Genomic DNA, 27812 nt, shown 5'->3' on the forward strand with positions numbered 1-27812 from the left:
CCCACCTTCACTCCCCGAAAAACACAATCTCTGTAGTTTGCGTTTTCATCAATATTTGCAAGTCATTACCACTGGTTTAAGGTGAGAGACAATGTCAGGGCCCAGAGCAGGCCAACCCTCCCCTGATTGTATCCAGGTTTGGTACCCTGAAAATGAGCTCCATGAGTAGCGAGACAGCCTTCACTCTCGCCGTGTTCCCAGCATCGCTCCTCTCAGGCCCTCAGTACTCCTGGGATGCGCCATGCCTCGTGGCCAGCCCCAGACCTACCTCCCCAGCTGACCTGGCAGTCCCTAAGCTGGGCCCTGCCCTTGCCACCTGAAGCTGCCGTGTGACATCCCTGCCCCCAGGCTGAGGCTGCAGCATAGGTGCTTCCGCCCCTGGTATAAGCTGTGCCTCTGGGAACTGCTGTCCTCTTCTGCAGGGCTCTGGACCTTTCCCCACAGCTCCTCCTGCCCTGGACACTGCTGACCAGGGTCCAGACCCCACCTGGGCAAAGTGGGGCTGTGGCCTGTGGAGGGGGCAGCTTGGTCTGGATTGCATCCCTCCACATTTGCGGAGTGCCAGATGTAGTACAGAAGAGTTCACATCTGTCCTCTCATTGAGTTCCCAAACCCTGTAAGATAGGGGCTGTCCCCACTAGTGGGTGTGAGAAAACTGGAGCTCGAGAAGGTTACTGTTCACCCAAGGCTGCGGAGCCAGGATGTGGGAGCGCCGGGATGTAAATGCATGTCTCTCTAAGGTCAGAGTTTGTAACCACCAAGTTGGGCTTCACTGCGGCGGCGGCAGCCCTGGGCGCCCTACGCATTAGTGTGCCTGAGCCCGCGGAGGGAACCACCCTGGTACGCCGGGCAGCCCCGTTCCTTCGGCTCCCAGCCTCTGAACACAGACCGTGACCCAGACCAGACCCCTTGCCAGGCTGAGCCAGACCAAAAGGGACGGGATTCAAACACATCCCGCTGTCAGGAGCAGTGTGTCTGAGACAGTCGGGCTGTAGCAAGAAGGACGCACAGAGGACAGAACGCACCCAGCGGCTGAGCCAGCCCAGGGATCTGTCCCCACATGTGGCATCCAGGCCCCTGCAGCTCAAGGAAAGGGGCTGAGCAGCTCAGTCCAGGCAGCTGTGGGGGCACAGGGTCTCGCTGTCCCAGGGGCCCCTCCAAAACTGGGTCCCCACCGTACCCTCCTACCAGGCAGGGTTGGGAGCTGAGAGTGCTGGGGACATGTCCGGGGACACGTGTGCAAGGGGAGCTTGTCCTAATGAGGAGAACATGGCTGCTAGTTAGGCGAGGGGCGGGCGGGGAGCCGCAGAGCTGATTGAAGGCAGGGGCAGGGGTCAGACAATTAGGCCCAGATCCGGCCGTTTGATGTGAGTTCTGAGGCCTCAAAGCCTCCCTTCAGCCCGCTCCCTCCACTCCCTCCACTCCCTCCTCTCCCTCCTCTTTCCTTTCTTCTTCTGCCCAAAGGCAGGAAGGATGGAAACGCTTACTCTCACTGTTACTATTATTAAACTCTGCGGCAGGCCAGCCAGACCCCAGGACTCCTGCCCACAGGGGGCACCCCAGGCCCCCAGGAGGCTTCTTGGGCCCCAGGGGGCATCTGGCCAGAGGCTAGGACCAACCTGAGGGCAGGGATGAGCTCAGCCCCTGGAACAGGGTAACCTTGCTCCCTTTCTTGCTTCTGAGGCCGAAATGAATAGGGCTGCCCAGTGGAGGTTTGGGCCCAGGGCTGCTTTGACCATCACCTCCTACAGCCACCTAGTTCTTTTCTGTTCTGTCTGGGGTTTGAGGGTGAGGGTAGGTTCATTCACACGCTTACCCCATCACACAAACAGTTGTCTGCAGCAATCACGCCAAAACCCTGCCCTGCAAGGGGAAGCTACATAAAGCCACACAGCCCTACGGTACTGTCACACCAAAGTAGAGCGTGTGTCGTCCCCCCCACCCCAATGTCCTAGTCACACATAGCATCACAGGGTCCCTTACTTTATCACACCCACTAAGGCTCCGCCTCCTGCAGCAGGGCCCTGGGAGCTCAGCCCCTCCCCAGAGTGTCTGGGAACAGCAGTCGGATCTTGTGGCCAGGGTGGGTGGGTGCTGAGACCTTCCAGTCCCCCATCCCAGGATATCAGCCTAGAGAGCAGGTACTGACCAGAGAGTGGGAGGAAGCCAGACTGGGGGGGCAGTGGGGAGAGGGAGGGTGGGAGCAGAGATAAATGTTAGCTCATTTCTTCCGTAATTAGTTACTCCCTCATCCCCGCGTTGTAATTGTGAACAAGCTGTAATGTTTAATTAGTCTGTAAATGAAACCCCAATTTCATAATGGCCTGGCTGACAGGGCTAAGTGAGCAGGGGAGGAGGCAGCGGGGAGGTAATAGGGAGGGCCTGTGATGGGGGGCGTGAGGGGAGCACCAGGGGGCGGTGGCTTGTGGGATCACCTCCCCTTTGGCCCCAGCCGGGGCTCTGTGCCTAGGCCTAGTACTTGCACTCCCCCCTCTAATGTCCTCTCCACCAACCCTCCTTACCAGAGAAAGGAGGCGGGAGGGAAGGCTGCTGGCACCCTTCTGCCCCGCTCCCTGCCTGCTCTCCAGTTCTCAGGGTGGGATACCACAATCCCAGCCCAACGTACGTGCTTCTGGTTAGAGAAACTGGCTCTGAGGGCGTAGGCCTTGTGACTCCAGCAAGGATGATGCTTCCTCCCTAGCTCCAACTTTCCTCCTTCTCAAATCATCCTCCTGGGAGGCCTTTGCTCAGGCCTCGGGATCTGGTCCTCCACCTAAAGGAGCCGGTGATTGGCACAGGATAGGCCCTTCCCCCTCCAGCCCCTCTGTGAGGCAGGATCCAGCATCTGTGCCAGGCCGACCCCCCAGACCTGACCTTGCTCTCCGTGGGTATCACCGCAGACTGTGATAAACTGGAGCTGCCGCAGGGGGGAGCCCCCGGCCCCACCACTCTCTCATCGGTCTCCCTGTCTCCCCCACAACATCCTCACCGCCTGCACACGCCCCTACCCCGCCTGCTGCAGCCATAAATCTCAATTTACGAGGGCGGCTCTGGTGGGGGAGGGAGGCAGCGCCGCTAATGACGGCTCCTCAGCCGGATTTTTCATGTTGCACAGTCATAAATTTTTAAGAACAGCATGGGCAGCACGTTAGCGAGTTATCGAGGCTGCCTCCGTGCTGGCTGCCTAGCTCCAAGAGCAGAGAAGAAGGCAAGGCAGAGGTGGCACTTGGGGCAGGGGTGGGGCCCAGCAGCCAGACTAGCCTGAAGGCCAGGGGACCGCTGGGCCAGGCAGCCAGGCCAGTGTGAGCTCTTGCGCAGGGCCGGGCAGCACTGCCACGGCAGCTGGGAGCCAGGGACGGGCACACGGTGTGGACAGGCACGTGGGCACACAGACCATGGCGTTGGGAGGTGCTGATGGATGCCTCTGCTCCAGGACTTGACACCATGATGTACAGGGAGCCTGGAGACATATGGATTTTCAAAGTGGCCACTTTGAATAGAATTACAAACCCTGACATATGCACAGTGAGGCCTCCGCCCTGGCGGAGCTACATTTGGTTCATAAACGAGGGGGGGTCCTTCTGGGATCGTTCTTGAGAGCTCGGGTCCCTGGAGCTACCGAGGGAGATCCCTGGGGAAATAGGCACAGAGGGGGACAGACCTATGGATATGCTGAAGCCAGGAGCCTGGAAACGGGAAGACCTCGTTCTAGTCAAGGCTCATCACTCCCAGGTTGTGTGGTCCTGGGTAAGTCACTCACCACTCTGGGCCTCTGTCTCTTCTTCTTTAAAATGGGGCTGATGGTGACTTCTACCTCCCAGGCTTATGGTGAGGAGGGAGGAGGTAATGTGCCTGAAAATACTGTAAACCTCCCACTGAGTACCAGTTGGCTCATTGGTCTATTTTCCATCTCTGTAGAAGTTTTTGAGAAGAGTGTCTGTGGAAAAGATATTTGTGGAGGATAGAGGGGCATTTGCTTTTGTTCAGTCTTTCAGAAGATGCTTGCTGAGGCCCCTGGGTGCCCAGTGCAGTGCTGGATTTCAGAGCTGAGGGAGGTTCCTTCCTGGGAGGTGACGTGAGCACTCTTGGCTGGGAGCAGCTCTGTTCCCAGCCCTGTGCCTGGTCCCCGCGTAGAGTCAATGGGCCAGAACCAGCCCTGTCCTGCCATGGGCACACCTGAGCTTCAGGGCACTGAGGGGCCCACACAGGCCTTCTCATAACCCCCAGGCTGAATGCACATCTGAGTTTCCTAATCTGTGCAATTGAGGGTTAATGATCTTGACAATCTCTCAGGAGCCACAAGCAAAAGGTCAAGAAATCGGGATGTTGCTCAAGTCAGCAGAGGACATATGACAGGATGAGTCCGTGGTAATCCACCAGGAACAAGCGCCAGTCATTTAGGGAGAAGAGCACCCCTGAGCTGGGCCCTGCCCCCCACCCCTTCTCAAGCCACTCTCCTCACGCCCTGTGTACTCCAGCACAAGGCCCTCCCCTATTTTCCGGAAACTGCCATTCCTTCTCTTACCTCAAGGCTTTCCCATGTGCCTTTATGGCCCTTGGAAGCCCCCCATTCCCATCCCTTGCCCTGATGACTTCCTGCTCATCCTTCAGAGCACAGCTCAAAGTTTGCTTCCCCAGGGATGCCTCCCCTGACTCCTAGAGTTGGTTAGGTCCTCCCCTGTGCACACCCTCCTAACACCCAGCACTTCCCTGCACAGCATTTCCTCACAATCCTAATTAAGAAATAGTCGTCTAACACCTGTCTCCCCAACTGGATTGTAAGTTCCCTGAGGGCAGGAACTTATGTCTGTTTGTTCAGCTTGTATCCCCAAAGGGTAACCTTATGTCTGACTCATGTAGGCAGATAGTAAATAAAATGTGTTGCTTTGAATCAAGTTGGGCTGAAGTGGCCCTGGCCCACCCCTGGGTGCCAGGGCAGGGGGAGGCAGCTAGGGCAGTGCCTGGAGCTGAGGTGCTTCCCATTAGTCCTCATGATTAATTCACAGCCACACTGTGATGGAGTGGGCTTGTCCCCAGTCAGCGCCTCCGCTGGGGCCCACCTGTTAGCGACAAACAAACAAAGGGGATAAATAATGCATTGGGAGCTGAGCCAGGCAAGGCGGCGGTATTGAAATTAATAGGGATTAGCTGAGCAGCTTGAGGATGAAATATTTACCAGGTGGGACTGGGCTTCGGGAGGGCAGCTCCCCTCGCAGAGTCCCCAGGCAGAGCCAGCCCCTTCTCCAGGGCATCACTGCTAGCACTGGGGAGCCCCAACACCGCTGCTGCTGCCACCCCAGATGCCTCGGTTTGCTGGCCAGACTGGTGGCCAGACTGCTGAGAGCTCAGGTCCCAGCCAGTGTCTTGGCCCAGCAGGTCTTGGGGGAAATCAAGAGAGTAGGAAGGAATGGAGGTGGGGAAAGTGGTGAAGCCTGCAGCACTTTGGAAGCTGGAGACAAGGACCTTGACTAATTTTCAGGGCCTGGACATGTCTAGGCTTCGGGCAACGGATGTCAGGGCCGTGATCTTGTCTTGCATCCTTCCCTCTTTCTTTTCTTCCAGTTCTTCTTTCTACCACTTAATACGTGTTTACTGAGAGCTCTGCACAGGTAACATTAGTGCCTCAGGTTTGTGGTCTAGCAGGAGGTGACAGGCCATCACAGTGGAGGAACATTGGGTGCTGTGAAACACGTAGAAGGATCGCTAACACAGACCTGAGGGCCCAGGTAAGGCACTTGAGGAAATGATAGCGAGGGGCGGGACTTTCCAGTGGAAGGACAGGCATGTGAAAAAGCTGAGAAGCAAAAGAACCTGAACTTGGGTCCAGCAAGAGAGTGAGGAAAATGAGACTGTGGGCGGGGGGAGGAAGAGGGGGCACACCTGGGAAGATTCCCCAGAACTTTATAAAGAAGTGTGGACACTATCCTGAGAGCAGTGAGGCGCTATTGGACTGGTGGTAGTTTTAATTATTAACTCTTAGAATTTTTACTTTGAATCAATTTTACATTGCAGAGAAGGTTCTATATACATCTCTTCCCCAGCTTTCTCTCGTGTTAGCATCTGACATAATCACGGTACGGTTATCAGCACCAGGAAATGAACGTGGCTACTATACTGTCAGCTGAACTGGAGGTCTTATTTGGATTTCACCAGTGTTTCCAATGCTGTCCTTTTTCTGTTCCAGGATCATTGCAGGGTTTTAAGACAGGGAGTGAAATGACCAGATTTGTGGCTTAGAAGGACACCTTGGAGGAGATTGGCGGGGGCACTGCTGTCTCCTGGGTGAGAGGTGGTGGCGCCCTGGACCAGGGCGGTGGTAGTGGGAATATAGGTTTAGAAATCCCTGGGACATCTATGGTAGATATAGCTCAGGGCTGCGTAAGTATGCCCAAGGAGAGAAGAGAGAGAAGGGGGGCCAGTGGCAGCTCTGAGCAACACCCATTTTGTAGGGACGGTCACATGAAAGATGCGTGCAAAGAAGCTGAAGAGTTGGATAGGGAGGGAAGGTGCTGTCACTGAACCAGGGGAGAAGGGCGTCAGGGCAGGAGTTAGTCCACTAGGGCCGTCTTAGCCACTGGACTTCAGCCCCGTGAGGTCAGAGGGGTCATTAGAAAAAGCGGTTCAGCGGGACGCAGGTGGGGCAATCAGAATGCAGTGTGGGGAATGAGGGAATGAGGCCTTGAGCGTTAACGGGGAAGTATGGCTACGAACAGGAGGAGAGGTTGGGTACCAGGCTCGTAGAAGAGCTAAGAGGAGGTTGTTTTTAGAGATGGGAGAGATCTGATAGGTTTACATGCTTCTGTGAAAGAAGTAGTGCAGAAAAACAGTTGAGACCCTATCAGAAAGGAGGTTGCTCGTCACGTAAGTCCCCTGAAAAGGAAGTGGGGTGGAGAACCCAGGTGGTGTGAGGGTGGGCTTTAGAAGTGCCATCAGGACCTGCCCCTTCTCCTCTCTCCGTGACAGGTGAGAGGAAAGTGCCTCCTGTGTGTCCTGTGAAATAGGAGGCAAAACTGTGGGAGAAGGTTCAGGGGTAGGGGACTTGGGAATAGTGGACAGTAGAGAAAGTTCGGCGATGCCACAGGGAGGAAGGGCGAGAGCATGCACACTGCTCGCAGGACATCAGCTGGGCGGTTTTAGACACCCATTTGAGGTTGAGGACTCTGATTCTAGGAACGGCGCGAGTCTGTGTGGTTGTGATGCTCTCTAGTCCCACTCCGTCTAGGTGCAGGCACAGAGGAAGGCAGTGTGGGTTTTTCCAGGCAGGGATGATGGAAGGAAAAGGAAGCAAGACAGTTGAGAATATTGGCAAGAAAGGACTGAGGCGATGAACCATGGAATCCAGGTTCCTGTTGGCGGTGTGCCGGCTATGTGGCGAGGACGGAATGCGTGGTACATACCCAGTACCCTTTGTCTTCCTTCCCCACTAAATGGAGCCCTTGGATACCCAGGGGCAGCGGTGTGTACCCAGTTAAAACACCGTAGTTGTTGTTGCAGTTTTAAGTTCCTCATACAGCTAGATATGGTTACGTCCCTGAGTTCTGGCCAGTGAGATAAAAGGGAAAAGGTGGTGTGAGACCTCTGGGAATGATACTTCAAAGGAAATGACTTGCCCGGGAGGAAGTACATTATTCTTGGTGTTTCCTCCTTCCCCTTTCCTAAAATGTGGATGTGATCCTTGGAGCTCCCGTAGCCATTTTGGACCCGAGGTAACCTGGACGTTGGAAGCGACATGCTGAGAGGGGCAGAAAGGAGAAGTCTGAGCCCCTGATGACTTTGTGAAGCTGTGGGACTTTCAGGCAACTCAGATCGCAAGCCAGAGACATAAAAATTTTTTCTTCGTTCAGTTGTGTTTTCTTCCCTGTTTTCATGTAGGTTCCCATCAAAACTTGACTCTTTTAGCCTTTTTAGTGGCCTGTGTCTTGAGATAGAGCAGGAAACAATTTGGTCAAATGTTTCAAGAGAGCATAACAAGAGTTACCAACTTCCTGGCTTGAAATAACAGCGCCCTCATTGCCCTTTGCCCTCCCGCCTCCCTTCAGCCAAGTTTATGTTATAGGGCCCATTTGTTATGTCATTCTCTTTCCTGTCTTTACAGTCTGTATCAGTTAATATGCTTCTGGCTACAAGAAAAAAGAAAACCCAGTGTGAGATATCTTAAATAATGGGATTTATTGCCTCACAAAAGTTTGGAGATAAGGTGATCCTAGGGTTAGTTAATTCACCACCTCAGCAATGTCATAAAGGACTTAGGCTTTTCCCATTTTTCTGTCCTTTTATCTTCAGCATGTTCCTTATAGGCTGACTACCCTAATGGTCGGACAGTGGCTTCTGCAGTCCCAGACATGATGTGTAGACATGAGAACATGAGGCAGAATGTAAAAGACTGTCTCCTCCTTGTGTTTCTCTTCATAAGAGTGAAGAAGTTTTCCTTGAAGGGCTTTCAGCAAACGTAGCCTCCCATCTCCGTTGCCAGAATGCAATGAGCAGCCAGGGGGACAGGATGATGGTGGGAGGCTCAGACCCAGAGGCCTCATCCGTCACGCGAGGGAGGAGGGGCCCTGGCAGGTGGGCAGCAAGGGAATGACTGCTGGGTGAGCGACCAGAAGTAGGGGAGAAAGTGGAGGGAGGCGGCGGCTGGGGTACCTGGGGAGAGTAGAGGTGGTAACGTTGCAAGGTTCCAGCGAGATGAAAGCAAAGTGTATTATTGTCAGTAACTAGGGAGATTTGGATTTAATATTTCAAAGGAAGAGCAGTGGAGGATGTTAAAAAGGTAGAAGGTGTAACTGTGGGAATGAGTGGAAATAGGATAGAGTAGAAACAGCCGTCAGTGCTGAGGTCAAAGAACCAGGAGCTGGCAGCGAGTTTCTCAAAGGACAGGTTGTAGAGGCGGTGACAGCAGGTCTCTTGGGAAGCAGGTGGCCAGGGTCTGGATTGCTAGGCTTCAGATAGGCTGCTGGCACATCGGTCTGGGGCCAGGCCACAGGGGCCTGGGTGGTACTGGCAAGTGGCCCAACCTATCTGTCTCCCAGGGTTCGCATTTTTGGAAAAAAATCCACCCTGGTTGGTCAGGCCATTCTGGAAAGGGGTAGGGCCCTGTCACCTTCCTGCTGGAGCCACTCAGGGACCCTCAGAAGATCGTCTCATGGGAGACCCCCAGGGACCGGGTAAGGTGGAAGCTTGGCTGGGCAGGTGGCTACCAGGTGTGGCAGATGTGCTCAGCTGTTCTCAGTGGCTGCGTCTTGTCCCCAGCCCAGCCAAGTCCCCTCACTCAGCCTTAGTTGTCTGGCTACCTCTGGCACTTCCAGCCGTAGCATCCCAGAGTCAGGAGGAGGGCAAGGCTTCGCGGCCCCTCTACCTGGATGGGGCCTTGGCTGAGGAGGAGTGGGGGAGGCGGGCACCCATTGTAATGGCCAGAGCAGCCGCCCTGTTACTACGGCGTATTTCACTTTTAATTCTGACATATAATGTAATGATCTTTTTTAAGGCCCGATGATATTATCTGCCTGACTAGATTATTGAGTCTTCATCATCTCCAGATAAATTTATGGCCAGGACGAGGCTCAGGATTTATCATCAGTCAATAGAGCTCGATACTCTAACAAGGCGTGTAATAAGATATACATATTTAATGATCCAAGGGGAGGAGCGCTAATGGGAGCCCAGAGTGAGTGGTCCACGGGGCCGGGGCTCTGGCCCAGGGCTGCCATAGCTGTAGGGGCATGCATGTGCTCTTTGCCCTGTGGTCTCCACCTCTGGCCTTTCTCACGACCACCCCAGTGTCATCCTTGTGAAGATCCAGAGGGAGAGGTGGACAGGGAAAGGAAGAGGAGGCAGGAGAAAAAGTGCTGGAGCTGGGGCCTAGGCCTCTTCGGTCCAAGGGGTGTAGTGACACCCCACCAGGGAAGTCCTCTCCCTGCTTCTGGGCCTGGGGTTGGGAGTAGCGGGCAGCGGTGTCCTGAGACCTGTACACCCAGGCCCCTGAGCATTAGGGCAGGCCCACAAGGGGAGGGAGTGCCGGGGCTGCGTGCCCAGGCCGCGCTGATGGTGACGGATGGTTTTTCATTACAGCCTCTCAGGTCCTGCCCGCGCCCTGTGTGGAAATTCTATTTATTCCCTAATTTGTAAAAATTCCCTCTTTATCTGATCCCAATCAGGGCGGGGTAATTGGCTCTCTGGGGCAGCGGCTGGGGTCCTTGATGAAGAGCTATGTGGATGTACCCAGCCTGGCCCCCACCCAGCCCGCCACCAGGGCCCACAATTAATAATGATTTGCAAATGGCAGACAAGCAATAACACAGAAAGATGTGGCGTCCGCGCTGCCTCTTCATTTCCTCCCCTCACAGATATAAATGGCCACAGAACAAAAACCCAGCACTATAAATTCTGGAATTAGTTATTCACTGGGATAAATGGGACCTGGAGCCTCCAGCCCCTCTCCCACCACCCTTCTTGCCTGCTTTCCTGATCCAGGTCTGTCCCCAGGTGTGTTCCTGGGCCTGACCCTTGGCTGCTCTGTATCTCTGGCTCCGGGCTCAGTTCCCCAGGTCCCTCCTAGACCCTTCCTCACCCACCATAACTAGCCCTTCCTGTGTGGCCCAGAGGTGGGAGTGGATGGCTGGCTTCTGTCCCTGCTCTGCGCTACGGTTTGAATGGAGGTCACAGGTCCTACCCAGCCTGGGAGTCTGGATCAGGGTTGGTCTTGGGTGTCTGCTTTGGCATGTGAGACCGATCTGGTCATTCGCCTGGCCAAGTCTGAGTTGGGCTTCTGGTGGCCAAGTGTGATGTAAGTGACATAAGGGCTTTGACGCCTGCTTACTGGCCAGGCTGTTGTGGGATGTTGGCACAGGCGTTTCCGGGCACAGTGCCCTCTCGGCCAGGCACATCCTCTCCCCGCCCCCCAAGTGGCTGTGAGCTGGCGGGTAATGGGCGTGTAATGGCCTCATTTCCATGCCCGGCCTCCAGGAGCGGCGGTAAGTGTTTGATTGCCTTAATTTCCAAACACATCATTATCCCAGCTTTACCAGCGCTTAATAAACACTTTATGAGGATTTTTTTAAAAACATCTTCGGTCCGCATACTTCTCTGAAGTGATAAACTCTAATTAAGTCTAATATTTAAAAATATGGTAATGGTGAGTTGTTTGAATAAGTGGACTGCATTTCTGTAATTTCATTATTACGTAAAACACGCTAATTATTTGGAGCGCGCTTATTATGGAGAGAGAAATCGCCTGCTAATCAAGATGAAATTGCCTTTTCCCCTTATTGTGGAACCACCGTCATCCTTCACCATCAGCCCTGTGGCACCTCCAGGCACCTCGGTGGGGCGGAGGGGGCGGAGGGGAGGGGCTGGAAGAAGGGGTCACTTTGGAGTAGAGGCTGTCAGGGCCCTGTCTCGGGGGGGAGCAGAAGGAGCTGTGGGAGCCGTGTCTGGGGAGAGGGGTCTATATCTGGGAGTGGTGTCAGGTGGGCCAGGGTAGCCCTGTCTGGGCACCCAAGGGGACTGCGTGAGTCATGTCTGGGACAAGGCACAGGGGCTTGTGGGATACCAAGGTGTTACTGCTGGAATAACATTATTATTGGATGTTATTGGAATAGCAACCACAATAATAATCACTAACCCAGCCACTGTTTTAAGCACTTCACAAATAAAAACTCATTTCATCTTTTCAACAACCCTTTGAGGGAAGTAGTTGCTATAATTATCATTATTGTTCCCATTTTAGAAAAGAAGAAACCGAGACACAGAGAGGTGAAATAAAAGCGCGGTAACTTGCTCAAGTTCACAGTTACGAAGTGATGGAGTTTGGATTCGAACCCAGAATCTCAGGATATCCAAGGCCCCCTGCTGGTTCAGTCCTAAATTCACTGCTTTGGCGCCTGTCTTCCTTCTGAGCTGCCATTTGCGGCTGTACCTTTGAATTGTATCCAGCTGTAGTTTGAGGTGCTGGCCCCCAGCAAAGAGTTATCTGGTTAGCAAATAAAAATGTAGGACTCCAATTAAACCAATTAAATCTGAACTTCAGCCACACAACAGATAACTTTTTAGTATAAGTATGTCCCTTCTGGGGCTGGGGACTTATTCCTCTGGCAGGCCCAGCATTGACCCACTGGCCCCTTGCTGTCAGGCATGATGCTGCCACGATGTCCAGACAGACAGATAGATGTAATAACAGAATGAGGTTCTAGAATGTCAGCACGCTGGGGTTCCTGCACCCTAGCCCATCCTTGCTGGCCCCTCCTCCGTGGGCTCTGGCCCTGTTCCTCACCAGCTCCTGGAGATCACTGAGAGAGGGTGCTTCCCAGGTTGGGCTTCTTGGAGAGGAGGCCTCAGGTGTGTCTGAATCTTCTTTTAGGCCACACCCCCTTGCAGGCCCAGAAAGTCAGCAGCTTATCACCCTGCTGTCCCTGAGGTCTCCAGTCCAGTTCGCCTCTTTGATCATTTCATGTTCATTCTCTTTTCCTCGTTCCAACAGACTCACGTAAGGGAATTCTATGTATAATAGAGGCATCGTTTCAGAGGGGTGGGGAACATGCGGACAGTTCAATCAATGCTGATAGGACAATGGCTCTCCATTAGGGGAAAGAAAGTAAAGTTAGATCTTCTATTTCTCACCATATACAAAAATAAATTCCAGGTAGATTAAAAAGTTAAATAGAAAAAGCATTAGAGGAAAATATATGATAGTTTTCTAATAGCGGTGGGATATGGGAGGCCTTTTTCAGTGAGATACAAAGCCTAGAAGCTGCAAAGGAAATGCCTGATCCGTTTAAATGTCCCATAGGAATCTTAAGATTTAACACTGAGGTCGTCACCACCTCAGACCTACGCCACCTCCGATTTGCTTTACCTCTGCGAGTGGGGACTAAGATCCCAGCCTCGGCCCCACACTCTCATCTGCCCCCGTTAAGGTTGCTCGTTCTCTTCCCTTAAAATCTCTGGCCTCTGTCCACCTCTCCATGCCGCCGACATCCCCACCTGCATCTCCACCACCACTGGCCTGGACCGTGGTACAGTCTGCTAATGGGTGCCTGTGCCTTCAGGGTTAACCCCTCCAAGGCTTGATGATAATTCTGAAACACAGATGTGGTCCTGTCTTCCTCCTCCTCGGCTCTGTTAGTGTTTCCCCGTCGGTCCCCGAATAATCAACTCTGAAGCTCCTTAGCTTAGCATGCAGTCTGCTGGGTGTCTTTTTTTTTTTTTTTTTTTAATTTATGATAGTCACAGAGAGAGAGAGAGGCAGAGACACAGGCAGAGGGAGAAGCAGGCTCCATGCACCGGGAGCCCGATGTGGGATTCGATCCCGGGTCTCCAGGATCGCGCCCTGGGCCAAAGGCAGGCGCCAAACCGCTGCGCCACCCAGGGATCCCTGCTGGGTGTCTTTTGGCCAGTCGCTGCTGACCTGGCCAGCTTCCTCTCACCACTCCCCTGCCTCTTCCTCACCCCCCACCCACCTGCTAGACTTGCAGGTTTGGGCCCCCCCCCCTCCCCCCAGCAGTGTGCCTATGCTGTTCACTATGCCAGGACCACCGGCCCACCTGAAGCCCAGTTTGCTGGCCAGCCCCCTCCCACACACCCTCAGACATCTGCCTGGCTTTGTCCTCTGGGGAACCCTTTCCTAATTCTCGGGGCCTTTTCTGCGCCCCTTCTTCCCGTAGCACTGCTCACACCCCACCACTTACAGGTCTGCCTCTGAGCTCCTTGAGGGCAGGGAGCAACGGAGTCTGTGCGGCCAGGCCTGTGTCCCAGCACAGCCCTTGTGCACCCAGCACACAGAGGTGTCAGTGCGTGTATGCTGAATGAGCAAGTGCACAAATAAATGCTTCTCCAGGAGCTCCCTTGGGCCCCTTTCCTCCTGAGGGTGAAAAAGAGCAGGGCCTGGCACCCTCGCCCAGGCCCTGCTCACCTGCCCTCTACTGTTCAATTCCCAGACAAGTGCAGCTAACTGGAGCCGGTCAGCCTCAGGCCGCTGCCCTGTCAGCCCTGTCGCAGCCCTCACTGGCTGCCCTACGTGGTCTGAGCCACCCTTCCACTGGCAGCTTTGCCAAGCAGGTATTTGGCCCCTTGGGCCCAGCCAACAAGCTCATCCTTTGTCAGGTGCTAGCCTCACTCACCTCTCTGAGGAGTTTAAACGGCTGCACATCTCCCATTATGGCCTTGGCAATATAAAAATATTTCCGACATTAAGAATACTAATGCCCGGGATCCCTGGGTGGCGCAGCGGTTTGGCTCCTGCTTTTGGCCCAGGGCGCGATCCTGGAGACCCGGGATCGAGTCCCACGTCGGGCTCCCGGTGCATGGAGCCTGCTTTTCCCTCTGCCTGTGTCTCTGCTTCTCTGTCTCTCTCTCTGATGACACTCATGAATAAATAAAATCTTAAAAAAAAAAAAAAAAGAATACTAATGCCCCAAACACAAGAGGGTCATTTTGTCACAAGCTGATAACGCTGCAGGAACATAAAACCAGGTTAGTCTTCTAGAACTTGGAGGTAAGGAAGATCTACTTTGGGGGCCTCCTCCCCTGTGGGCATAAGGCTGTGTGCCTCCCACCCCTTACCTAATTCTACACCATAACGGCTTCAGGTTGACCTCATTAGCTCAGTGAGAGGTGCGGGGGGGCGGGGAAGGTAATGGGGGTTACTGCTGAGCCATGTGGCCCCAGTGCTTCACACAGAGGACTCTCCCAGAGGCCATGTTGTCACCAGCCTCATCCTGCTGCTGCTCGCTCGCTCTCTGAACTTCTGGCCTGTTAAAAGGCCCAGATTTTTCTCTTCGCTTCTGCCCCATTTCCTCATTTTCTAGCTGCACCATTAACTTTTTAAACTGATCAGTAGGTTGCACTGACTCATGAGGTTTCAAGGGCTGGATAAAGAGCCTAGGCTAGAAGCCCGTAACTGCCATACTACTGACTTGGTGAACTGAAACAAGTGTGTTCCCCAGTCTGGGTCGGTCTCTTTCTCTCTCTCTCTCTCTCTCTCTCTCCCTTTCCCTCTCTCCCTCTCCCCATCGCTCTCCCTCTCCCCTCCCCCCCACCTCTCTGTCTTGTAGTGGACCAGTTACAACAAGTTAGACTCCAGAAACCTCAGTAAATGGGATCAGTAGTCAGTGTGAGTTCGTGGAATGAATGATGGTTTCATCAAGTGTGCTGGCCTGTCATCTGTGCCTTAGGTTATACAGTATATACCTTCTACCGTTGGGTCATCCAAGAAACTAGCATCCTTGCCTCCCCTCCAAGAAAAGGAAGTATTCTAAGCCTAAAGCACGGACAAAGACGGGGGTGGGGGTCACCTGCACAGTGCTCACAGTTAACACGGGTGGTGTCCCTTGCCACCCCTAGTGGAGGAACCTGAAGAAAAAGGAACTTAAGCATTTGCCACAAGTACACAGCCAGTGGGCAAAGTTAAGACTAGAAACAGATCTATCCTTGTCATTTTCAGAAAACAGTGGTTCCTGGAGATTGGAACACAGGGATCGGGGGTAGAAAATGGCAGAGATGAGACCAGAGACAGCAGGCACCCCTTTGTACAGGCCTTTGGCTCTAAGTCCTTTTAAAAAGAGGATAGCCTTGAACCTGGGGGCAGCAGGAGCCATTGAAAGGATTGAGACAAGGATGTGATCAGATTTGTAAGATCACTTGGGCTACGAGAGAATGGATTAGAGGGAGAAGAAAGAGGGTAGGTTGTGTAAGAGCAAGAGTGATGGGGTCTTCGCTGGGGTGGGGGGGCTGCCCAAAGGAAGGGAAGTAGATGATGAATAAGATGAAATCCACAGTTGATACTTAACATTTGGGAAGGGAGAGGGCGAAGTGTCAAGCCCAGTTTCTCAGGCTTCTTTGGGAGCACTTGAGGTGCTGTTCACCGAGATGGGGGAACACTGGGTAGTGAAGACGTGGGGAAGGAAATTGGCGCATTGCTGCATGTTTTGAGTTTGTCTGGAAATCTAGAGAGAGCTGTTCCGGAGTCAGGGGAGGCGCAGGCAGGGGACGGCGATGTTCAGGGCGATGTTGGGGGCTTGCCGAAGCGCCGGTGCCAAGCGCCCAGGGGTCAAGGACAGCCGGGCCAGGCACAGGTGGGAGGTCAGTGCTCGCCCACTGGATGGCTGGAGGCCTGGGGGAGGGGCCGGGCACACTCGCTTGGGCCGGGGGAGGTAGATTGAGCGATTTGTCCGGCAATGAGGGAGGAGCCAGATGAAGTCAATAGAAAACTAATTTTCTTTTCTGCTGGAAGAAATGAGGTGTGTGGCCGCTGGGTAATTGCAGATAACGAGGGGACTTATTCTTAATATGCACAGCGGCCGTGGTCCCCAGAGTACAGGAGACAGGAAGGATTGGAGGTGCCCTGGCAAGGCCAGACTTCTCTGGGAAGAAAATCACCCTGTCGTAGCCCTGTAGACGGTGCCATCACCACCCGCGGACCTTCCTAAACCCACCTGCTCCCGGACCCTTCCCGCCCCATGGCCAACCCGCCCTCCTGCACTGCCCTCCTGCCCCCTTCCCCTTCCCGTCAGCTGCCTCCTCCCTTCCCCCGCCCTCCACCCTCTACCCCTACAGCACAGGCACACGCACTAAGGGAGACAAATGACGGGGCCTCAGCTGAGCGGGGCGCGTGTCCGGCCCATAAACCACGGGGATGGGTCACGTCTGGAGTTGCCATGGTCGCCACCACCCTCCCATCCGTCTTCCCACTGTCCTGCCGCAGACCAGCCCTCGTGGCTTCCTGAGTCCCTGGAGGAAGGTGTCCCCACGTCTGGGTCCTGCGTCCACTTCTCTGAGCCCACATCCCCCTCGGGTACATTCACGTTGAGGCCTGCGAGCCAGGACCCTGCGTGACAGGGCTCGCAGTCGTGTCTGGCTAAGGACGCGGGACCTGGGCTGACCGGGACTCCCGCCACCACAGCCCTTTCCTAGCCCCGTTGGGCCCTGTTTCCTAGTCTGAGCTTCTGGCGGGGTCAGGCTGGAGGGCTCAGTGGAGGGGGTTAGGCCTTGACAGATGCGGAGGCCTCCTGACCCCACCTTGACCTTGCCACTGCCCGCACCTGATTAGGACATGGAAGTATAATGCTTCTGCAGTCGCAGCATCGATCCCAGGAGGGCTGGCAGCCGGGGGGCCTGGTTGCGGCCCAGGAGCATCTGCGGGGGGCGGGAGGCGGGAGGCGGTGGGAGGAGAGCCGGCCGTGCTCTGGGCAGCGGAACAGAAGACCCCTGGGCGCTTGGCCCATTTCTGCCCTTGGCCGCCTGTAGGGGGACAAGTGTTGGGCAGCTGCACCTCCTGCTGGTGGCATCGGAACAGGTCCTAGCCCGTGTCTGTGATACTGAAAGCCCAGGGTACTGTACTGCCCCTGCAGCTGCCGGGGTTCCAGGAGTTGGCGCGTGGACTTTCTCACAGGGACCAGTGCTGGAAAGACCGCGGGGACGGGGACAGGGACAGGGTCGGCAAGAACAGACATAAGATAGAGCTGGAGACAGGACTGACGCCTGACTAGCACCAGCTTTGAACGCAGCGGGGTGGAGAGGCAGGGCGCAGCCGGGGTGCACAGGCCCGCCTAGGAGCACTGCGGGCCAGGGTATGGGGACCGCGAACCCTCGCCGCTCTGGGGTACGCAGGAGCAGGTGCCCAGGACCCAGCCCGGAAGTGCCAAGGCTTGTGCCTCATTACCAGCGATTATGGCCCGGGCCCCATCTCTCACACGCACGCAAGTGCCGGCAAAGTCACCCTGGCCGTGGGCGTGATGAATGGCCGCACAGTAATGAAATGGAGACATCAAGGCGGGTGGCGGGAAGACGGAGTGTGGCGGACGGGCCGTCCCCACGCGGCGGCAACAAGAAGGATCGCCCAGCGGCCGGGGGCCGTCAAGGGAGAAATTACACATTTACTCTGCCTTTTTCTTACTGCGACGGTGCCCATACATCACCGCTGGGGCCGGGGCGGGACATGCCGGCCAATTTCCAGCATGAATTATGGGACTGAGCAGCACGGAGACACTTCCTGCCGGCCTAGCAGGAAGCCTAACCTGAGGCTGGAGACGCTGCCACCAAGGGACAGGACCCCTGGCTAAGAGCCTGTGGCTCCAGAATCTGAGCCTGCTCCCCTCCCCCACCCACGTTAAGAGCACCCATGGGCACAGAGGGGCAGGATCTGGGACCCATCTAAATGTCTTCTCTTTCTCTTCTTAGATGACTGCAAGAACATTGCCAACATCATGAAGACACTTGCATATCAAGGCTTCATCTTCAAGCAGACATCAAAGCCATTCTGATTGGCCGAGGACGGGATGGGGCAGGACAGGGTAGCTGCTTGGCCCAGCCCAGAACCCTCCTTTCCCTCACCAGAGGGGAAAAGGGAGAGTGGCACAGCTCTACATCCAGAGTGTCCCCCAGCCTGCCCTGTGGGCTTATGCCCTGGGTAAGGGCTTGGCCACTCGGCCCCTCTGGAGCAGACACTTTGTGCCCCCCTGCCCCAACCCCTCAACCTCAGCCCAGTATTAGCCCCTCCCATTGTGGGCCTGGGCTAGGGGAACCCAGGCACTCACCGCCTCTTCCCTGGTACACAGGCTTCTGCTGGGGCCACCAAGCCCCCCTGTGCCCCCTCCCATCTGTAGTGCATGGTGTGTGGTGCCCCCAGGGCTCCAGGACAGATCAGGCCCCACCTTGTGTCTACCCCCATCCCCGCTGTGAACGTGCCACTGAATAAATTCGGGGAAACAAGGCTCTGGGTATGTGTGGACTGGGGGGCTGCTCTGTGCTGAAGGCCACCGGTGTGGCCGGCAGCCACTGGAGTACCTGGGAGACCCTCCCCAAGTGAGCACAGCACCATGGGGACTGTCTGAGCATAAGGCAACATTCAAAGTTGCTGGTATCTGAGGCCACTACTGTGTGTGAACCATCTTGAGTGCAGAACCAAGTACAGGTGTTCGGGCAAAGCTGGCAGTGGCAAGAGGGCTGCTAAGGGCCTCTGCACAGGCAAGTTCCAATGCCACCCCTGTGCAGTGGGTGTGGCGACCAGCTCCTGCCCACCCTCCCAGCCAGGGGCATCACAAGGGGTGGGAAGGAAGAGGAAGCAGCCCAGTCCGACTCAGCAGTTCTATTTACACAGCAGCACCCACACCCCGTGTGGCCTCTTATGGCTTCTTGGCTTTCTTCACAGAAGAGGAGCTGGAGGCCGATTCCCGTCGCTTCCTCTGAGAAGACACAGAAGGTGCTGGGGTCAGTGGCCCCCAAAGCTCGATTCGGGCTTGGTGCATGCGTTTCACACTCAGGGCAGGTGATACCCACTGGCCACCCACTCCTACCCTCCATCTCAGGACCCATCAGAGTGACCACTCCCAGTGTGGGCACTAGAGGGAGCGGCGGGGCCCGTACACACTGGGGCGCTTGCTCTTCCGCTGAGCCAGTCCGTGCTCCCCTCACCCAGCCAGGCTCTTACCGAATTGGGTGTGAGGGGTGCGCCCACCACATCAATGATGGTATCCTTGGTGGGGTCAGGGCCGAGACCGGGTTCAGGTACTGCTGGCTCAGCAGAGGCTGGGGCCGGGCCCGATGCCGGTGTGGCAGGGCCCCCCAGCACGCCTGCCCTCGCCAGGGCCTCGTGCCTGTGCCGCAGCATCTGCAGCTCGTACTCGCAGTTGGCGCAGGCCTGCTTGAGCTCGTAGAGCAGCACTAGGTCACTCCGCAGCTCGTTGAACATGTGCACCAGCTCCTCCGTGGGTGTCGGGCTCAGCTCTGTGGGTGGTGGGTGGAAGGTGTTGGCAGAGCCAGGGGGTGTGAGGAGGCCAGCCACAGGACATACCCTCTCCTGCCCAGCCCCCACTCACCCACACCAAGCTCCAGCAGCATCTGCTCCAGGGCCTTGATCTTCTTCTGTCCTACAGAGCTTGGCAGCTTCATCTGCAATGACCCAGGCTGCTAAGCCCTCTCCCGGGCAAGTGGTTAAGAATGAGGGGGACCAAAGGCAAGGGGGAGCAGAAGAGAAGTGAACCCCTGGAGGCAGCTCTACATCCAAAAAGGAAATAGCCAGCAGGTGGAACAAAGCAAGAGCTTGAGAGCTTTGACTTCAGCCTGGCCACATCCCGAGACCTCCCCACATGCAGCACATGGCACAACCTCTCGTGGTGCTCCAGCGCCACCCCTGCAGCATGCAGGCTGCGGGGAGCCCGGGGCCCGGCACGACCACGGAGGGGCACATACCCGCTGGCTCCGCAGGGTGACGCCTGCAGACTTGAAGTCCGGAAACTTGATGCCTGCAGTCTCCGGAACAGCCTGGGGGAGAATAGGTTATGGAGACCAAGGTGCGGCAGGGACAGAGCCCAGGGTTAGTCCCACACACCCTTCTAACGCTGGGTGCTCTCGGAGCCCTCCACCCTGAGCTGGGCTGACTGCGCTTCCGCACCGGCTTCTCGGCCTCCTTCTTCTGGGGTAGCTTCTTCTTGGGGGCTTTGCGTTCCGTGCGCCGCTGCTCCGCAGTGGTGTCTGCAGCCGTTATCAGCTTCTGCAGGTCCTGGCTGCGCTTCTCCCGCTCCTTCTTCCGGGCCTCGATCTTCCGCAGCTCCTGCAGCAGATACTCCTCCTCGGCCACCTGGGAATGCAAGATGCAGAGGTGAGGGCAGACGGGAGGGAGTGCAGGTGGCGGGGGTGCGGGGCCACTGGGCTGTGAGGGACTCCAGGAGGAAAGGAACCACGGGGGAGGTGGGGGAAAGGGTGCAGGACGGAGGCACCCAGGCCACGAGGCAGAGGCGGCGAGGCCTGGGGCTGACCTGCTCCGGGGTCCGGTTGTAGAGCCGCTCCAGCTGTTCCTTCCGCCGCCGCTCATGCCCCGCATCAAACACTGGGATCTTGAGGTCTGTGCCTGGCACGGCCCGCACGTTGGCAAGCTTGGCACAGATGTGGTAGTACCGCTCCTTCAGGTCCTCCACGGAACGCTTCTGAGGATGGGGATGCGGTCGGGAGGGAGGATGAACGGCCAGGGCCCCTGGAAGGGGTGGCGGGAAGGCGGGGCCTGCCAGGCCCAGGGCTGGGCACACAGGCAGATGCCTGACGCCCGCTCACCTTGAACTGCTGGTGGTCGTACCGGTCATGGATGACCACGAAACGTAAGTCAAAGCGGCGGCTGAGGTCAAAGAGATGGTCGGTCTCTGCCTTAGTCCAAGCGTCGTCGTGAAGGTACAGCTGGTACTCCTGCTCTGAGTACACGGGAACCTGCACAGTCTGCTGGCACAGAGGGGGGCACGCCATATCAGGTCGTGTCCAGGCCACCCCAGCCCTGGGGACCACAGCCCCTCCTGTTTACCGCCCGTCCCTAGGCTGGACCAAAGCGAAGCCTGCCCTGGCAGCCTGGGAATGATGTTTCCACTTGACAAAACCCACGGCTCGCCTAGACACCTCTGGCTTGGGCCCTGGAGCTACTTCACCATGCCTTCTGCTGCGGAGCCTCAGTACCAGGATGTGTGCTCCTGTCCCCACGGCTAAGGTGAGGGGCTCACATGTAAGTGCTCCTGTGGAGTCCAAAGGTTAACTCTGGAGTAGAGCAGATGCCTAAATACTGGAGAAAGGCCCAGGATCCCCTAGTGCGTGGGACACTTGTCTGAAGCACTCCTGCCACCCAGTGGTCACAATGAGACTTGCAGCTCTTCTCTACAGAAGAGGGGCCTGAATCCTACTCCCAGCACATGCTGCCCCGCACCCGGCACCTGCACCCAGCACACCGCACATGTCCCTGCTTCCCCGCGGCCACGCTCCAACTCCCAGGTCTTCATCAGGGACAAAACGCAGCACCAGCAGCAGGGCCCATAGTCAGGAGTCCAGGCCTCCAGGAAGGAGTCGATGTCAGGCTGGACGAGGGAAGCCCCTTTTCTCTCTCCAAGACCACACTGGCTCTGAACCTGCTCTCAAGACCCTATTGCCAGCTGCCTCTTGGACTTCTCCCAGAGGTCCCACATACACCTCAAACTTTGTATGTTCAGATGATGGATGTGAACCAGACTTACTGTGGTGATCATTTTGCAATATACACAAATACCAATCATGATGTGCACCCGAAGCTAACAATATTGTGTGTTGATTATACCTCAACAGAAATATATGCATGTGTTTGGTACTGGACTCATCACCCTCCCTCGAACCTCTAGCTCTTCCAGTTCAGTTCTCATGTCACCATTAGCCAACACAGGTGCCCAAGCAGAGGCCTGGGAAGCAGGCCCCCTCCCCTTCCAAAAGCTGTGGCTTTACCTCCAGAATCTCTATCTCCACCTGCCACATCACAGTCCAGAACAGCACCACCTGCCTGCATCAGAGAAACAGCCTATCCACTGGCCTCTCTGCCTCCATTTGATCCTCCTCCAAGCAATTCTCCAACTGCAGCCAAGATGTGATCTCTCGGACCACTGTTACCTAAAGGACAGCCTGCAGACCAGTGCTGCTCCCAAACTGGTACCACTGGTCCGTGTATGTTCAGAGTAGACGATTAGAAACCTTTATGACAATTTCACAGAAATCACATGCTACTGAATTGAATATGAAGAAATATAGGGGACGCCTGCGTGACTCAGGTCGTGATCTCAGTGATCTCAGGCTCGAGGATCAAGCCCTGTGTCGGGGCGGTGGGGAGGGGTCCCTGGTCAGTGAGGAGTCGGCTTTTTCCTCTCCCACTACCCCCCACAGGCTTCTGCTCACTCTCTCTCAAATAAATAAATAAAATCTTAAAAAAAAAACACACACACACACGGACTTATATTTAGTTTTTTCTTTTAATCTTACTATCTTTATCAGTCTGATGGATTGGAAATATTCTTTTAAAGTCCTTCATCATAGATAATTTCAGAAGCATTATTCTAGAATAAATATCATGTCACCCAACCATCTCTTACTAAAAGTCTCAGAAGTTCTCCACTGCACTAAAAGTGCCTTTTAGATATTCACAAACTCCTCAAGAGCAAGGGTTGTCTGGTTCATTGCCTATCTTCAGGGTTCAGCACAGGGCCAGGCACACTAGTATCAATATTTACAGAATCAACCAATGAACATATGGGTGCATGACCTGGCCTCTCTCTGCAGCCACTGTCCCTTGTGCATCTGAAGTAAATGACTAGCAGTGTCGGGAACACAGTAGGCTCTCCCCCTCAGCCTCTGTTGTTCTTGCCTAACGTGTGTTCCCACTTCCATATTCTTTCTTCTACATAGACAACTTCTCATCCTTTTGCTCTCTTTCAGGCAGTAGCTCCTCTAGGAAGTCTCTGGTTTCCCAGGCTTGGTTAAGTATCCCTCCTATGCATTCTAATCCAATTAAAAGAAAAAAAAAAACTAAAAAACTCAGAACTATGTAGCCAGTCCTGCTCTCTCAAGGAGCTCACAGTCAGGTGAGGAAGATATCCCTTCATTCAACAAATATTTATCCTGGGCCTGCCAGACCTATGCTGGGAACACAGTGCTGAATAAGACAGACAGTGGCCTTACCTTCTCAGAGTTCACAGTCCAGCTTGAAAATATAATTTAGTCCAGAGTGGCAAGTCTGATGACAAAACTGTAATGAGTGACACCTGATCCAGCCTGGGGACAAGGCTTAGTCCCAGAGCAGGTGACAGGAGACACTAAAGTTACTTTGAAAGAGGAGAGTGAAATGATCATGATTCTCTTTTTATAAAGACCACCCTGGCAGCAGTAAGGACAGATGGGGTGAAACCAGAGCCTGGGAAGCCAGCTGGAAGGCTGTGGAAATAATCCAAGTGAGAAGTGAAAAAGCCTGAACTAAAAGTACCAGTGGAAGGGAGAGAACAGGGCACACACATAACTTTGGGTTAAAACCACAAGACTTGGCACCTGGATGAGGGGTGAAGGAAGATGCCATCACAAGTGACTCCTGGGTCCCAAGCTGGAGCAAGAGTGGCTGGGGAGCCACAGACTGAGAGTGGGGCCCCAGGAGCAAGCAGTACTGGAGGAACAATCATGAGTTCACCTTACTCCATTCTCCACCTGTAGTCACCATGATCTTTCTAAGACTCAAATCAGATCCGACCCTACTCTACTTAAACATCGGTCGGTAGCTCTCCAAAGATATTAGGGCAGAGCCCAGATTCCCGAGCCTGGCTGCCAAGCCCTGCCTGACCCGGCCCTGCTGACCTCTCAGGCCTCACCTTCCACCAAGTCCTACCCTGGGCTCTAGGCTTCATCAACAGGGAAATGCCGGCAGCCTGCCATTCACGTGACTCCTTTCTCCTTATGCCTTTGCTCCTGCTGGCCCCTCTGCCTGAAAAAGTCACCACACTCCTTAACATCACCTGGTGACATCCTTTAGGGCTCAACTCCAGCTCTAACTGCTCCAGAAGCTTCCATGACCTTCAGGTCCTCCCCAAACAGCATGTATCCCACCAAACTATAATTGCCTGTGCCTCTCCCTACTCCCTCCCCCACAATATCGAGAGTTTTTTGTGGGCCAATATTGTTTCTGATGCATTTTTGTGTCCTCAGTGCTGACTTGGCATGAAGCAGCATTTACCAAATACAAAATGAACATTCTGGGGATCCCTGGGTGGCTCAGCGGTTTGGCGCCTGCCTTCGGCCCAGGGTGTGATCCTGGAGTCCCGGGATCGAGTCCCGCATTGGGCTCCCTGCATGGAGCCTGCTTCTCCCTCTGCCTTTGTCTCTGCTTTTCTCTCTCTCTCTCTCTCTCTGTGTGTGTGTGTGTGTGCGCGTCTGTCACGAATAAATAAATAAAATCTTTTAAAAAAATTCTTTGGTCTTTTCCTCAAATTGTGTCATCCAACCTTCCCTCCCATTAACTCAACATCTCACCTCTTGGTTGTCTTTTCTCAATCCTACACCTCCAGCCTCTCCCTCCACTGGACCTGAGGGGGTCTGAGGATGGTGGTGAGATGGAGGAAAACCAGGTCTCCCTGAGCAGATGAATGATGAGTCACACCCAGATGTGCTCAGTCCAAGAAGCCCGTGAGCCATCCAGGCAGAGCTGTCAAGGGACAACTGGCTACACTGGCCTGAGGGACTTGAAATCCTGGGATCAGGCCCCTACTGTTTTCAGCCTCCAAGTCTAGGCTGCTCCAGGCTGCAGGGACTGTGACACCATATTGTATACTGGCTTGAACAGCCTAGGAAATCCTAGCCTAGCCCGGCTCTGCCTCTCACTGGCTGGGGTAGTGTGGATAAGGCCCTGTAAGGCCCTGCTCTATGTGGGCCTCAATCTAGACCAGAGATGATTCAATTTGGACTAGGATGCCAGCACAGGGAATGAAGAACAAAGGCAGACGTGATTTATTATGGAAACAGAATCAGGAGGACTCAATGACCACACATATCGCAGAGATTTAGTTCAGGTGCCACCTTCTCAAAGAGGCCCACCATGACCACTTTATCTAAATTAGGCCTCCCCTAAGCCTACAAGTTCACTCTCAACTCATTTCATATTCCATTCATATCTGGCTTCATTCTACTGATGGCTCTTATCTGAAAGAACCCAATTTATTTGCTCCCGTGTTTGTTATCTATCTTTCCCTACCTCCTCTGTCCTGTTGTTGACTGAAATAATTGGGAGACTATAGGAGAAGTCAAGGATGATTCCCAAGTTTCGGGTCTGGGCAGCTGGATAACCAGTGGTGACATTCACTGATAAGAGTAAGGAAGAAGGGCAGTCCCGGTGGCGCAGCAGTTTAGCGCCGCCTGCAGCCCAGGGGGTGATCCTGGAGACTGGGGATCGAGTCCCACATCAGGCTCCCTGCATGGAGCCTGCTTCTCCCTCTGCCTGTGTCTCTGCCTCTCTCTCTCTCTCTCTCTCTCTCTCTCTGTGTTTCGAATGAATGAATGAATGAATGAATGAATGAATAAATAAATCTTTAAAAAAAAAAGTGAGAAAGAAAGGGAATGGATGAGTTCTGCTCAAGGATACCCACTTGATCTGAAGTACCTGCGGGGCCTTCAGAGAGAGACATTAAGTAAATGACTGTTATCACTCTGGCCTAGAGATATTAGGTGGGGTCCCTGGCATACAGGGGGCAACTGAAGCCACAGAGAAAATGAGACACGCTAGGGAGAAAGTGCAGAGAGACCAGGACACAGCCCCGAGGAACCAAACAGCAACATTTGAAGGGCCAAGAAAAGCCACCAAAAACCAGACCAGGTCCAGGGAAGGACAGGATCCCACAGGCAGAAGAGACCCACAAAGTCTCACTTGGCAGGCAGTTGTCATGTGGACGGAGCCGGTAGCCGTGATTGAGACACAGACTGAGTGCGCCTCTGGAGCCAACCCCAGGAGGCTGAGAGCTCACAGGAGGCGCTCAGAGGGGGTGAGCAACCTTGGCCCACGTCTGAATGGCGGTGGCTCACCTTATTGAACCTGGCGAAGGGGTAGTCCTTTCCCTCCTCAGCTGCCCGTCGCCAGTGGAAGAACATAGCTCCATCCTTGCGGGCTGGGTTGGTGAATGGCATCCACTTCCAGGGCCGCACCTTCTTAGAGCCCAGCTTGGCCTTCACCGTGCGGTAGCCTTGACCAGTGTCACTGGGTAGCAGCGGGGGTGCATCCCTGGCAGCAAGGTTCGGAGAGATGAGAGCTTAGAGTCGGAGGTGTGTAGGGAACCTTTGGGCCCAGGCTGAGCCACCCTAGAGGAAGTCGCATCCTGGAGTGGGAAGCCTGGGCTCCTCCTGCACCCTGCTAAGCAAATGGGAGGCTTGGCCGGGGAGGGCCGGCAGGGAGAGAACTAGCAGAGAAAACCAGGAGACGGGGGGCATGCCGGGGGAGAGGGGACCAGGCCCGGGGCTGTGGGGTTCCAATACTTGCTTCTTGTCGGAGTAGAGCAGCGCGTAGACCTCCCGGTGCATGCCCTCGGGCCTCTTGAAGGTCAGTGTCTCGGAGGACTTCTTGGACTTTTTCTGAGAAGGGAAGCCACAGGATAGGAAGCACAGCCTGGACCCCTCCTTCCCTGAAATTCTCTAGCTAGGCTAGAGCTCAGTCCCCGCCACAGGCAAGGGCGGGCTATGAAAGCGCGCCCGGGGGCACTCCTCCGACCCGTCCGACTAGGAGATCCGTTTCCACCGCCTCTCGGCAGGTGGCAGCGACTTGGGGCCACCACCCCCCGACCCCACAAGCGTCTCTGCTGCTCCGCTCATCGCTGACGGGGTCGCGCCGGTTCCCACGCGTGCCCCACACCTCGCCGAGGCAGCACACGGTCTCCGTCCCCTGACGTCACCGCTCTGCCCCCCGCCCCCCTCCCAGGACCCAAGGCTCCCGGCCGCCCCGCCACCTTGTCCGGGTTGATAATGTCCTTCTTGCTGATGGTCCCGGAGGCTGCGTCCCCCTCTGGGCCCCCGAGTTCCAGGATGTCCCGCACATCCGCGCCGGTGGCCATCGCGCCGGAGAGCAGGGGGAGCGCCCCGAGGTCAGGGGTCAGCGCCTGGGGAGGGAGCAGGCTCGGGTGAGGGGGGCGGAGCCACTGCAGCCCCCCGGGAGCGGGGAGAGGCGGGCCGCAGGCGGGAGGGCAGCGGGCGCGGGGCGGGGCTCCGCCGGGGTCTCCCTCGCGGCCCGGCCCGCCGCCCAGGCCCAGAGCCTCCGCACCCGGATCCCCCGACGGCCGCCGCCGCCGCTCGCCTCTCCCCGCAGACCCGCGGACAGAAACTTCCGGCCGTGCGCCCTCGAAACTCCGCCGGCAGGAGCACTTCCGGTGTGCGCTGCGCGGAAATGGGGCCGGCTGGCAGCCTCGCGGGGAAGCCGCACCCTGCGGGGCCCCGGCTCGCGGCCTCGGCTCCCGGGCCCCCGGCGCCCCCGGCGCCCCCGGCGTCCCTGCCTCGCCGTAGCTCCGCCGCGCCCTGCGCCGCAGGAACAG

At 55.6% G+C, this 27812-nt stretch overlaps 2 protein-coding genes across 20 annotated transcripts in view; one reads left to right on the forward strand and one right to left on the reverse strand.

The window, feature by feature from the left end:
* Positions 1-18703, forward strand: part of ERI3 (ERI1 exoribonuclease family member 3) — a 127963-nt gene extending 109260 nt beyond the window's left edge. For 17 of the 19 annotated variants that reach the window (XR_012005557.1, XM_072772510.1, XM_072772511.1 and 14 more), the window contains one exon: positions 18172-18703. Coding sequence is in view for 16 of the 19 variants with exons in the window: in XM_072772510.1 (XP_072628611.1) it covers positions 18172-18254 (83 nt within the window). In the remaining 3 variants the exon portion in view is untranslated. Of the gene's footprint in view, positions 1-11725; positions 12334-18171 lie in introns of all 19 variants that reach the window. The other 2 variants (XR_012005556.1, XR_012005558.1) reach the window with 1 other exon arrangement.
* A 360-nt stretch (positions 18704-19063) lies between these two features.
* On the reverse strand, positions 19064-27678 carry DMAP1 (DNA methyltransferase 1 associated protein 1). The gene is made up of 11 exons (XM_072772494.1): positions 27545-27678; positions 27234-27383; positions 26771-26862; positions 26320-26515; positions 21040-21198; positions 20748-20915; positions 20384-20569; positions 20182-20253; positions 19809-19881; positions 19421-19716; positions 19064-19175 (listed from the first exon to the last, which is right to left on the reverse strand). Exons 2-11 carry the CDS (start codon positions 27336-27338, stop codon positions 19116-19118), a joined length of 1407 nt encoding a protein of 468 aa, XP_072628595.1. The 5' UTR covers positions 27339-27383; positions 27545-27678; the 3' UTR covers positions 19064-19115.
* Between the last annotated feature and the right edge of the window lie 134 nt (positions 27679-27812).

The sequence above is a fragment of the Canis lupus genome, chromosome 13, assembly GCF_048164855.1.
Source record: "Canis lupus baileyi chromosome 13, mCanLup2.hap1, whole genome shotgun sequence".
NCBI lineage: Eukaryota > Metazoa > Chordata > Mammalia > Carnivora > Canidae > Canis > Canis lupus.